At 35.1% G+C, this 14,726-nt stretch overlaps 1 protein-coding gene across 1 annotated transcript; it reads right to left on the reverse strand.

The window, feature by feature from the left end:
• LOC143591268 (putative BOI-related E3 ubiquitin-protein ligase 3) lies at window positions 1-1,045 on the reverse strand. The gene is made up of 2 exons (XM_077071521.1): window positions 755-1,045; window positions 1-492 (listed from the first exon to the last, which is right to left on the reverse strand). The coding sequence occupies exons 1-2, from the start codon at window positions 1,043-1,045 to the stop codon at window positions 1-3; spliced, it is 783 nt and encodes a 260-aa protein (XP_076927636.1).
• Window positions 1,046-14,726: the final 13,681 nt, after the last annotated feature.

The raw sequence follows: 14,726 nt of genomic DNA on the forward strand, positions 1-14,726 counted from the left end.
TTACAAAGCAGAATCAAAAAGAGAAACTTGTAAGCTAGCTTTCTTCACCATTTTGCAGACCGGACATGATTGTAGAAAAACATCGCATGATTCACACGAACATAAATGTCTACAAGGAAGCATCACTACACATGAATCTTCATTAAAACAGCTTTTGCAAGTCATCTTCTTTGACTTCTTCATGTTTTCATAACAGCAAGAGCCTTCATCCTCAGCATCTTTCTTCATATTCTGATCACCAATGAGTGCCTCAATTGTGTTGTTTAATTGTATCACAACTGCTTTGGTTTCATTGGTCGTTGTCTGCCATTTTTGTCGCTCGCTTTCTGTTCGTTTCAAGAACTCTTCTAGCTCGATTCTTCGGTTTGTTGCCCGGTTAATCTCTTCGTCTTTTTGGCCAAGTAATAGTTTGGATTTTGATTCATAGTTTGTCAATATTGTTAGTAATTGTTGCTTCCTGTGAGTTTGTAAAGCTGATTTCAATCTTGCATTCTGTAAAAACACAACAAAATTAATTGTTTGCAAATAAATACATGATTTTCGAAAATTCAACTATTTATGACTTTATTTATTTACATAACATATATAAATAGCCATAACAAAATCATTTTTCAGAAATTTATTACACTAAATATTTGATTTTTTTTAAAAAATAATTTTTCTAAGTATGTGCATGCAAACCCTAAAGTAAAATAAAAGTATAAATCTTGAAAGAATGTTGTTGTGGCTATGTGAAAGAATTGAAATTGCTTACATGTAAGCTAATGAGACCTTGGATTTCTTGATTATGTTTTTGAATAATATTCGCCGAAGAATATTGTAGCGATATCGGGTTATTAAAAGCGTTGTCAAAGGATGAAGTTTGAATTCCAGGAGGTGGTTGTGATTGTTGACATTGTTGTTGTTGGTGGTGAAGGTTAAAAAGATAGAGATCATTGAGACCACAGGCGCTTTCGATCAATATTTGTGCATCGCCGCTACCGTCGTCGACGTTGATGAACGGGAAGGCGAGATTCTCCGAATACAGCCTGGCTTGAATCGCCATTCGGAAACCACCGTTACTTGTAAAATAAGAACTTGATGTGTTTGTATATAGAGAAAGAGAGATTCTTTTTCTTTTGTAATGTGTGATGGTGTTTTTGGTTTGTTGTAGGGTGGCCTCTAGTTATCAACAAAAAACAAAGGGAGGTAGGGGTGGTGTATATATGTTTGTGTTTATCTATCTATATCTATATATATATATATATATATATATATATATATATATATAATGAATGAATTAAAATTGATGAGGTGAATTGATTGTAGTAATGAGAGGTTAAATATATCAAAAGAGTTAAATAAGGAAATGTCGTTGTATGCTTGACTATTTATTTAAACTTAAACCAAAAATAGTTTTGTTAACTTTTTAATCTTTAATATACTTTATTTTTGAAATTATATCATTAAATCTAGAAAATAATTGTTTTCTAATATTAAGTTAAAAAGTTGTCTATTTTTCTTAACATCATTTAAATCATTGACATGTTGCTAACTCAACCAAACATCTTTATTATACCATAAGAAATCCCAAAATAAGCTAGAAAATTTTAGCTCAACCTGGAACCCCTATATGTTATCACAAGTGATACTTGAACCTCCCTACCTTAACACGAATGAAATAAAAACAATATTTTTATTATTATGAAAGATTTAAAAATTATTAAACGAGCAGATGAAAGATAATTTTAAATAGCTAGTAATGTTGATTCAACTCAAAGAGTTCAATGGGTCGTGCAAAGTAACTCTTCGATGCCAAAGGACGGTAATTTTGTTTTCAGTATTATCGGAGTTGCCATTTAAAAGGGGGTTTCGACGCAACTTGTTATTCGTCTCTCGATTGCAGTTAGAATATTTTGTTGCTGTTAATAAAAAGAAATAAATATAACACTTGACGGTAGACAATTACTTATTTTATTAAATACAGATTTTAAAATAACAACCTTTAATGGTGTGTTATATTATTGATTACAATAAAAGCGTGTATCCCATTACAAGTATATATGTAATGCATTACAATGGTACACTGAACTTTAAAGTTTTTGATTCATTGTTGTAATGAGTTTTAAACTTTTAATTAATTACATAAATATCTTTTCTAATTACAATACAATGATACCTATCAATTACATTATGTTAATGGCTAACACACCCTATTTCCAAGTCTAAATTCTAGTCCACTACAAAACTCAAACCTCAACCTTAAAAGGGGACATCATTTTATACACACTAATACAACTAGATCAAAAGTGTCTATTAAGTATATAAGTTAGATGATATATATACATAGATGTATATTTCTGTAAAAAATATATTCCTAAACTAACACGAATATCATAACCTTAAATCCAGTGGCAAAGGATAATGGTGGGCCGGGGTGACTACGGCCCTGTTTTAATTGTTCTTAAAAGTATTTGTTTTTCAATATTTTTTTTTTCTGAGAGTGTATTTGTTTCTTTCTTAAGGGGGTAGGGACGCGTGTGGATTTAATCAAATTGGACGCATACATGCAGATTTCGTGATGGCGTCTTTAATTTCATAGGGTGGGGGTGGATTTTAATGAATTAATTATTAATTAATAATAAATTTAAAAGGGTGATAGAGATGTCACCTTTTTATTATTTATGGAATAGGTAAGACTTAAGAGGATGGGGAAAAGGACAAAGTGTCATTTTCTTTGTTTTTTTTGTGACTGATATTATGTATAAATATTTTAAATTAATAGACAACGTAATACGTGTGAAATGAAATTAATAGACAACGTATTATCACACTCAAATGCAATAATTTCGGTGACGAATTTATTTTTTTGGGTTTAGTTTTAAAACTAAAACGATGTCTATTGAATTTGTATTAACTCGCCTTTGTTTATGTTTTAAACATGTGTTTTTGGGTTTATTTGTTTTAAATATATTATTTTACCAAATTATTTATTAGGTTTAGTTTTGAAACCATAACAAATTTAATTGATATCGACCAAACGTTAACTATATATACATATAAAACTTATCTACCGTATGAATCAATAATGGTCATACAAACTTTAAACAAAATCTCCTTAATCATTCAAATTAAAGGTTTGAACATATTTGTGGCAATATATTCTATTATCCTTTAATTTCTACACGTCCAATTATATTAGGGAGAGAGGGGTGCTACGTACCTAAAGTACCCTCAACATCCATCAACTCAAAATACAAGATCTATTGTAATTCGAGTGGTTGTTAATTATTAATTAACTTAATTAAATTGCATACACTTACTGGCATTCACAAACGCTTATCTTCAATCAATAATTTCTCACTACTCAAGTCAAGGCAGTGATCATCTTTAGTCTCTTCTCACTAGTGAAATATCACCTCTTCATATCTCATGAAGTTAGTGATCATCATTTCAACGTCTCACTAATAATTACAGGCAGGCAGATTGTACACCAAGTTTCACAAATACATGTCCTCTTGTATCTTATCTTTCTTAAGGTATGTATCTGTGAGGATAAGATCATTCAGATTGTTACTTGAACTTTTATATTATAGCTATCGTATAAATTAACCTTTTAAAAACGGCATTTTTATTTTTTTTCTTTATATATAAATAAATAAATGTAGTCAACTTGTTTTATAACAACCATTTCTAGTCTTACTTAAGGATGAGCATTTTGTCCCAAATACCCGTATTTGTATCCGTACATGTATATGTACCCATACCGATTTAGTCTATTCGGTACGGATATTGGTATTCATTTATGTTGAATTTCGGTACAGGTACAATCGAGCACAGGTACAAGTATGTTTGGTATTTTGTACTTGCTTGAAATATATAGGTGTTAAATTGGGATTCTTTATATTTAATATAAAAAATAAAGTCTCCACCCATGTTATTATTGAACAAGTACCAAACGTTTTTTCAGTATTAACTATTATATAATATAACATTCAAGACTCGAACCAACAAACAAATAACTTAAAGTCGGTGACCGAATTAATGTTCTTCAATACTATCTTATCTTTAAATCGGCGACCAATTTGGTACTTGTACTAATTTTGTACCTGTCATGTACCTGTGCAAGTACCGTTACCCAGACTAATTCAGGTTGTTTTGTTACTCATACTGCTACCAGCTTCAAGATCGTTGAAGATTTGGAAATAAAAAAGCAAAGTTGTACAAAAAACGGGTACTGTACCGAAATACCAATACCCGTACCATACCGAAAAATTTGGTACGAGTATTGGTACATGTTTTTACTGATTTTTTGGTACATGTACAATTAGGTACTGATACAGGTAGTGTCCCAAGCTCATCCTTACTAGAGTGAGGCACCCTAATAATATAATTTAAAAGAGGGGGGGGGGGGGTGGTTAAGTTGGGACCGTGAATTTTCTCATCTATAAACAGGTTTCCTTTTAATGATGGAATACTGAAAATAAAGATGATCGGATGAATCAATAAGTCGATCCTTAGTAATTCGAATTGACATTTCAAAAGAATGAATTCCTTAGCTTTTGGATTAAAAGTGGTGACGTGAATGCTGCTACCTAGAAAACATATTATATTATTGAAGTTTGACCTGAAACAACGGGTCAAAACTGTTTTATTGAAAATGGGATTTCTTCTTTTCATGGAGAGATACGGTTATCAAAAAGGGGTAAATTAGTGGTTGGTAATTTTATTTTTTTTAGAATTGAGATTTTTTTGTATTTAGGTTATTATACTTTTTAAATTTAGAGAGTCACATTGTCTTACTCTGGTCAGACAATGTTGTCTTGACCGGTCCCAGGTCGGCTGTTAGAGTTTGGCTTTGGTGTTCCTCGAGAAATCATATTGCCGACTGCCACTTGATAGCCGTTGTGTCACCATAAGAGCAGAACTCTCTAGCGTAACACACAGTGGGAAGAAAACCCGAGTGGACTCGGGGTTCGAACTGACAACCTTTGCACAAGGCCTAGCTCAAATCCTTCATTGCTAATATTCACCCAAAGTGACAAAAATGAGATTCGAACTTAAGTCTCCATTGGAGAACTCAAGCCTCCTACCACTAGGCCGCAAGTGAGGGATGGTTGATGATTAACTATTAACTAATTCTTTTTTCTTTGAAAAGAATATTGATATTTATAACTATTAATGAGCTTTAACTTAACTGACATTGGAGGTGAATTGAAGATTTGGATGCTAGAAACCGTAAGGTCTTAAGTTCAAATCTGATCCCAAACATGTTTTAAGCAGTGGTAGGAGTGTTATTCGGGTTTTTCGGGTTGAGTTCTTCGAGTTTCAAAGTTTTAAATCTATACCCAAAACTCAACCAAATCTCTAATGGTTTTTCAGGGTTCAAGTAATTCGGGTTGGGCCAATAGGGTTTTGACTATCCTGGAAATTAAAAAATAATCAGAACCTCCAATGCTAAATTAAAGTTAAATATTCTTCTTCACTTGTTGCGTTGATAAATAAATAATAAACCAACGTAACTTGATAAACAAACCAAAAAAGGAATAAAATTTAACAAGTCCAACCTTAATAAAAAAAACCCAACATGTCTTTTTCAATCTACCGTGGTTAGAGTGTCCGATTATGGTTTCTTTTAATCATAGACTGGAAACATTATTAAAGAATAAACAGCTGATCCATAATAGGTGGAGTGGGAATACCCAATTTGGGAAAACTTTTGATAACTTTAGCGGCTAAGGCTTTGCTTATTATAACTAAATATATATTGGTTTAAAATTAATAGTTTATTCGGGTTGACCCGAAACCGAGATTCGAACCCAAGAACCAATCTGAAGTACTTTGGTTCGGGTTCGGGTTAGTCTTTTTTCAGGTTCGGGTTAGTTTTGGTTCAGTATAGGTTTTCTCACTAGATGCTAGTTAGTTCAGTCCATGCCGTGTGTTCCCCTCAAGCTAGATCCTTTATCATATTGGTCTACGTGCATACTAAAAGTCAGCTACACTGAGTGAGTTCTAGTTAATCATGCGACATACATTACATTCATACACACACACACACACACACACACACACACACACACATCCGTAGATACATATCACATACTTAGATTGCTTCTTTCATTCATACAAACACTCATACATATATTCATACTTCTATATTTTCATACTTGCATTCTTTCTTACATTTATACGTTCTTTCTTTCATACTTTCATTCATACATAGCCATCTATATGTTTTAAAGAACATTTCGCCCAAATAACCTTCACCTATAGTATTAGGGTTTGTTCCCTACATTCAGAGATATTATTAGGGTCTGTTCCCTACATTCGCAGATATTGTTAGGGTATGTCCCCTACATTCGCATATATTATTAGGGTATGTTCCCTACATTCGCAGATATTATTAGGGTATGTTCCCTACATTCGCATATATTATTAGAGTCTGTTCCCTTCTTAACCATACAATCTTACAACCATACATACATTTCTTTTTAGATATACATTTATATATACTTTCATACATACTCATAACATTTTCTATATCATTCATATATAATTCGTATGTCATTCATAAAGCATTCACATATCATACACTTACCACTCAAGGTAAGTGTATTAACTAATCACATCGAGTATGCACACAACCCCGAAAACATAACAAGAAAATGGGGCTAGAAACTCACCTGTAAGCGATTCCTTTCTGAATTTACGGTTATGCCCTTCTTGAGTTGTGCACGCCTAACTGTGTATCAATTAACAAGCATCACTCTACTACTCCTAATTATATCATATTTCTAAGTCATTTCCCATTTTAAACGTTACCTTTCCTTATTAATTCCTTATCTTTAGTTCGTATATCATTTTTATCGTTTATGTACATATACGCTGTTTATCTTTCGTTTATTTTGGAAATCACTTTAAGTGTATAAGTCCTTATGGGCGTGTAAGTCTCTCCAACGTATAAGTCGTCCCCAACGTATAAGTCATACATATGCGTCCATGCATATATGTAATTCCTATACATATACAGCACACATGCATACATACACGCTATATACATATACGTGGTATACACATACATATACGGTGTACACATACATATGCGCTACAGACATATACCGGCACACATACATACACGCTACATACATATACGGGAATACATGCACATATACATATACGCCCATACATATACTTATACAACCTATCTTCTTATACGCTACCCATACTTATATGGCCCATTATACTTATGCGCGGCTTGAACTTATATGGCGTATATACTTATACGCCGTAACGTTCTGTTCAGCTTTCCGTTTCGCGTTTTCAAGGTTTTTCTTCAATTCTGACATCGTCAGCCACCATTAACCACCATGGTTGATCGGGGTTTGATCGTTATGACCTAGGTAGCTTCGGGGTGTCCAGATCCGAGCTAAGGTTGCCCTTAAGCTCGTTTTTGGTTGATTAAACACCCGATTAAAGATAGTCTAGATTCAAACGACTCATTCGGCATCTTGGGGCTGCGGTGTCGGGTTCTAAAATGTTGGGTCAGCTGAGATAAATGATTTCTACCAATTTTGATGCAAAACCGACTTCTTTTACCCGTCCTTTTCACGAACCGAACACTACTTGTTCTACCCGAAAGAAACCAACTAATCCGTTTACTATCAAGTTCATTACTTTATCAATAATCATGACCCGATCTATTATCCTACCAAGTTACATGCGAATCTATGCACGAAAAGTATGTTTTTTTTAACAAAAACGTACATTTGAGGTTTATGTCTGAAATCACTCGAGAAGCCCAAAACCATATCAAACGAACATCGATTTGAGTGATTCAAGCGGCCACGCGACTGGGTCGCCGAGCTCTACCAGCACCGTCCATTTCTGCAGCCGGAATATACCGCTATAGTAGCCGGGAAACTGAAATAGTTGCCAGAAAACTCCATTATTTGCTGTTACGGTTTTCCTAATAAAAACCATACTTCCTGGCTTATGATAGAAGTTCTGATTGGTGGAAATCTTTATTTATATGTCATAAACACTCAGTTAAATTTTGAGACCAATCCGAAGGTTAGATCTCCGGGAATCGTTATGTCTTTGTGGGTTATTTTCTCAAAAACGGGAATTTGGTAGAGAATGAGTTTGTAGGCTAGGATGGGTATGAATAAGATGATGGCTACATTTATAGGAAGAGGCTATGGTTTCATGCTAAACTTTTCATCTAATGACACTTAACCTCTCATTCTTTGGATATTACATTTATCTTTTATAATTAAATTAAACCCCGATTTATATAAATGCCAATAAAACTTGGGATGTTACAAGTCTACCCACCTTATAAGAGGTTTCGTCCTCGAAACCTGCTTAATTCTTATAAAAAAGAATACTTCATGTATTCACATCCTTAATGGAATCGTCTTAGATTCATAACTTACATGCTTATCCTTGTTACACCGTCATCGAGTGATGTTCATTAGTTTAAGCTGTCCATGGTAGCTTGTCCATGTAGTCCTCGGTACGCTTCCTTATCTAGAATTTGCAAGTCCTCATCTTCTTTCTTGTTCTTCAACTAAAAACATTGCACTTACTATCATAACACTTAGCACTGAATGACCCTTACGTCCAATTATAACCTTTAGCAAATATGCCAATTTGCAATATGTTTAAAACATATTAATTCTAAAAAGGAAACATTTCCAGTTTCTCCTTAAGTATTACTTCTTGAAATATATTTGTCTATTCCTTAAGATGGAACACTTCTTGCAATTATTGAGAGCACATCCATTGTATAACTTGTCGGAGAACTCCTTAAGTCACTATTTAAACCTTCTTTCATTATCAACTCTGCATTAACACGTAGGGTTCATGAGTTATAGTTGTCTAAGGTAGCTTGATCATGAAGTCCATGAGGATACATCTTCTTTTCTTGACTAATAAAGTCTCACCTTGTCCTATTAATCCCTTGTTGTCTGCTGCTGCATATCACGGTGCCTGGTATATCATAACTATTTATCTTAACTGACTTCCTTTCCAGGCATGTCTTGACCTTCATATGGACATTTATAATACCATCTTATCTTTATCGTTCGAGAGGACTTCCCGTCCATGATCACATGATTATCAGTTACAGACTAATCATTCGTGTTAAGACTAAATTCCAATAACATAAGTCTAAGCCATCTCCACGCCTTCCTTGCATGTCTTTCTAGCTTTTGTCCTCGGTTTCTTGCATCCTCTTGCTGCGTTACTCTCGGTTTCACCTTCGTACACTTGTAGTGGTTCTTGTCTGTGTAGGAAAAGTATTATGTCCTTCCACAACTATCACATACCATGAACTCATCTTCACTTGTCTTCTACTTCAGGGTTTCACTTTCATTGGTATTCGCCTTCATTGTAACCGACATCTTTCCTTTCGAAGCCTCGACGTAAACTGAGTATCTAGACTTATGAGCTTTATCTAGGATTTGTCCTCGAAGATCTCCATGACATGGAATCCTCAGGTGACAAAATCTGATTTTCACATCATAAGTATTATATTTCAAATCTCGGTGTACCAGAAAAGTTTACTTCTTTTTCATCTTGCTCTCTTCCTTTATAACTTCAATTCCGTCTCGCAGATCTCGCTCATGAAATCCGAAGTGCTAACTAATTTATACAACTTAATCATCGTGATAACTTCCCCCACCATTATGACTTAGTGCATCAGTACCTCGTAGCCTTACCAGGATAATACTTGATTTGACAATCATAAGCCTTTATCAGCCTTAATCATCATATTTGCCTCGTATTACGTTCTTTTTGCTTGTTGGGCCTATAATAGTTTGGTTTGTACTTTAGTTTTGGTTTTGTTAGTTTTGGGCTTGTATGTAAACCGAGATTCCTGTGACCTCGTTGGGCTTTGGGCTTGTGTTGGGCTAGGTTGTAGTCCCTATATATACATGCAATGTATCTAGGGTTAAGGTTGGACGTTCATAGAGTGTATTCAACGAGTGATTGTGTAAGTTTGTGCTTAAGCACTAGACGGTTATAATATGTGTGTTCTGAAGCATTGTGCCCATGTCTTTACTTGTTTTATTGCTTCGTGTTAATTTCCGCTTAACACGAGATCGTTGATATCACATTGAAAGATCCGTTCTAAGGTGATATAATGCTAAATATATATGTTTCCCTTGTTTATTTTATTTAATATTTTAATTGTTTTTGTTCGTTTTTAATCAATATTTGTATACCACTAACGTTTTTGTGTGTCGTAGGTTCCGGGATTTGATCTGTGATTAAAAGGGCGAAAACAAGCTAAAACGATCCGAAACGGAGATCCGGAACGCGTCAGGAAGGGTCAGAACAGAGAACCGGTCAGACTGGACCGGTCTGACTGGCCCCCATGAAAAAGCACGCCGCGCCCGCGCGAAGGGGGAAGGCTAAAAGCCCTTAGCGCGGCGCCTAGGGGCTGCTAATGGGTTTTTAATTCGTTTTTGCTTATTGTCGGGCCTTGTTTTCGCTATTTAAACACCTTTAACTAAACCTGACATAACCTGAAACCTTGGCCGATTTTGGAGAGTTCTTGGAGCCATTTTATGCGTTTGTTGGTGATTTTGAAGGCAAGAGAACATCCGGTGAAGAGCTACACGTTCACGTTCGAGTTTACGGGTTTTATCATCTTCGATTCCTCGTTTCTATACTTTCACCATGTTTTCGTTATATTTGTTTTGTTTGATTTAGATTTTAATATTCTAGGCTAAATTCCAAAGACTGCCTAGGTCGTGATGAACCTTATTTCGGTTTGATTTTATTTGGATTTTCGTTCGTTATGGGTTTTATGTTCTAAGTAAACTGTGAGTTTGATTTAATTAATGCGTATGATTGCTTGGTTTTGTTTACTTGAATTTATTGTTTCACATTGCCTCGGTGATTGTTTCATAGGATAGGGGTTTTGTTAGGTCATTTAATGTGTGTTCTTGACTAGTTTGTGATTATATCGATTAAAATCATAGAAACAATAAAATCAATTAAATAGATAAAAGTTAGCTGCTAGTCTAAAAGCTGTAAGGTGATTGGCTATTAATAGATCTTTGATTGTCGGGATTTCTAGATTTAGTTCTTCGTAAGGAGTCCGTCTAGGTTTGATTGTCAGCTTAGTCTATTAAGTTAATGAGTCTGTTTTGCTATCTTTGAATCCACCCTGTAAGGTAGGTTTTCATCATAAAGATACTTAGACATAAGTTATTAAATAACCGTAAGGAAGTTTAATTAATAACTGGTGAGTCTTAAAACTTGTTAGAAATCCATAAGCGTCTTCTTGAAGTTCAAGGGTCCTGTTCGGGTTTTCTGTCAAGGGTCTATTTATGATTCCAGTTCCATAACGTGAGTTTTCCATTTAATTAATAACCGTAACTTTGGAATTCTAGCCTAGGTAGTTATCTTCATCATCTGAATTAATCAAAGTTTTCTAAATTGTTTATTAGTTTAAAGTAATCAGGGTTAAGTTTTAAGTTTAATTAATTAATTAATTAAGTTTTAAGGTAATGATTATGTTTTATTATTATTATTATTATAATAATTAGGGTTTGTTTTATTATTATATTAATTAGTTTATTAATAGTTTAATTAAAGTAATCATTAGTTAATTATTATTAGAGTTTTAATTAATTAGTTTTAAAATCCCCCTCAAATATTATTAATAAATAGTCGTGTCTTGTAGTTGAGTCTAATTTGCTAGTTTCGTAATTTAAAGAGTCTCGTGGGTTCGATATCCGGACATACTTAGCTGTACTAGAGTCGACCGGCTTCACTTGCCGGTTAGTAGTTTAAGTTAAGAGGGACTTGAGTATTACTTAGTGTCTAGATTAGTTTATTTTTAGTTAATAATTATTTGACTCTTCAAGCACATCATAAGGACTTACAATTGGTATCAGAGCCTATTGACCTATTCTAGGCTCGGTTGCGATATAATAGATTCAAGGTTTGGTGTGTTGATCTTCTTGGTAATTTTGGTGTTTGTTTTTCCGGTGAACCGTACGTCGGAGAAGGAAATAGTTTGTTTAGGGTAAAAGATGAGATATATTTGGTAAATATTCAAATCCCACTGATTAAGGAATTTAGTTGGTTGCCAGATTTAACTGGATCAACGACATTCTCGGGAATTTTTGATTGTTTCAGGGTCATTTAAGAGATTTCGGCCTCATTCTCTGGGTTCCTAGGAAATTATCATCGTTTTTGGCTTATTTTGGTGTGTTTTTGGTTACATTCAAGAGTTCTCGGTGCAATTTGTTCGTTCTCGGTTGTTTTTAGGGTTATCGATCAAATCTCAGGATTCTCTGTTGACTTTGGATGTTTTCGGTCAACACTTGTTTTCGGTCAACGTTGTTCTCAGTCAAACATTGTTTTCTGCTGTTCTCTGCTGATCCTACTGGTTCTCGGCCTATCTTTGTTCTCGGCCTTAATTATATATTGGGCCTGATCAGTTTTTAGCCTTAGGATAATCAAGAAAACATTTGGACTTTGTTACTGGACCAGTCTTCAACTTTATTTAAAATGGACCAAATAACTGATGGGTCAACTAATGCTACACTACACCAAGAATTGGACTCTATAATGGGAACTACTACTCGTATACCTCGTCAGTTGTCTCATGAGGGGCTCAGCGAGTGGAAGTTTAGGTTTCAAAAATACTTTAAAATGAAAGATGCTAAGGTCTGAGAAGTATTGTTTGAGGTCCTCAAGTTATCACGTACCAATGTGAAAACTCTGAGGAAGTTGCTGTAAAACCTGTTGAACTATATGATGATGCTAATTTTGAAAAGGTTGAAGAGGATGACAAGGCGCTTTCTACTTTAACCATGGCACTCTCACCTGAGATTGCCTAGGGATTTAAGGAATTACAGTAAGCTAAGGCACTATGGGAAGCCCTGATTGAAGTGTATGATGGTAATGAGGACAGAGGAGAAGTCATCAAGATCTCTTGCGACAGAAATTCAATATGTTCAATCACGTTCAGGGAGAGTCGTTGGAAACTCAGCTGCATAGGTTCATAAACCTTGTGACTGAGATGAGATATGCCAATATCAATCAAACAGCCACTGAAACAAACAATAAGCTGGTAAATTCCCAGCCTCAAAGTTGGGATATGAATGTTGCGGTGATTAAGAAGACGAAAGATCTAAACAGGCTAACTCTGTCAAAGTTATGGCAATCATCAAGGCTTGTGCATGGATGACAAGCAGCGTGCCATAAACCGTGCAAACTCTTATAATGCATCTGGCTACAATGCTGGCTTCCAACATGCACTCATTTCACAAGATAGCTTCTCAATGTTTAAGGCTACAAGGGCAACATAATCTGCAATATCAACCTCAAAACAACTTCTCCATGTTTAAATTAGCTTAGGGTCAATTCTCTCAAACTCCACCGCAACCAGCTCCAGTGTTCTTTCCTAAGCCTGCTCAACCATCTGTTGCTACTGTTAAACCTCAGACATATGTTGCTTCTTCCAGTCAGGGTCCAGTCAGATTCCCTCCATTTCAAAGGGAACTCAGGAAAACATTTCTTTGATGGAGGGGTTCATGAATGTTACAACGCCTTTCTTGTTGGAGATCTGGTTCAACCAGTAGTAGCTGCTGAGCTAGATCATATTCATCCTAATGATGTAGAAGAAATGGATATCTCTTGGCAATTCGACATGGCAGTGATCTGTGCAAAGAAGTTTACTAAAAGAACGAGCAGAAACAACCGAACGTGTCAGAAGGTGGGATTTAACAAGGACACTATAAGGTGTTACAATTGTCACGAGCCGGGTCACTTTGCTCGCGAATGCACTAACCCAACAAAGGAAGGGAACACAGAAAAGGCGTTGGTTCCAGTGGGAAATTCTAGAGGAGAAAATGGGGCCGGTACGTTGAAGGTGAGAGAGGTATGGTAGCTCAACAGTTTTCCGGAATGATCAGATTGTAGCCCTCAACATAGATAATCAGACTGCAAATTTTGCTTATGTTGAAATTGCTGAAGACGAGAATGCTGCTGAGGAACAAGTTAAGGAGTGATGTGTGATAATGATGCTCTCACAACTAAGCTTTAAATTTATTAACGAAAATCCTAAAGAAACCACACAAAACCGGCAAGTGTACCGGTTACTAATAGTATAGCACTAAGGAAGTCCGAGTATCGAACACAAGGACACGTGAAAACGTTTTTAATACTTAACCCTAACTAAGACTCACCTAAGAATATTTAAATGATTTTTAATATAATCAACTACTTAACCTAACTTACTTTAACTAAATTAATTAACTAGACTTAACTTAACTTAACTTAACTAAACTCTTAACAAACTTGAAAACTTGGCTGCAATAGGAGAAAATGTCTACCTAGGTAAGAATCATATTGAAGGTATAATGAGCTAATGATTGAGAATCTCACGACACCGTTCCTAAGGATGACACAACTAAGGTCACTCAAGAAAGCTAGATCACCTCTCAGTCTCACTAACAAACTCTAACTTACACTTAGTTGATTTTAAGAACAAACCGGAAACGAATTGTTAAAGTGCTCTAATGTCGACTCTCTCTCGGTCTCACCACACACTACCCTAATGGAGACGAATACTAAGCAACCAAGGATTGAGGAAAAATTTAGTTTAACTTAAACTAGGTCAACTAATCGCTCAAAAACCCAAACCCGACAAGAACGAACCCGCTCTCGCGCGGTCCTAGTTTTAGCAAGTAAAAGCTACGAGACGACCTTACTTTCTATCA

The sequence above is a fragment of the Bidens hawaiensis genome, unplaced genomic scaffold, assembly GCF_021521415.1.
Source record: "Bidens hawaiensis isolate Kalapana, Puna unplaced genomic scaffold, B.hawaiensis_p1.1 tig00039499_1, whole genome shotgun sequence".
NCBI lineage: Eukaryota > Viridiplantae > Streptophyta > Magnoliopsida > Asterales > Asteraceae > Bidens > Bidens hawaiensis.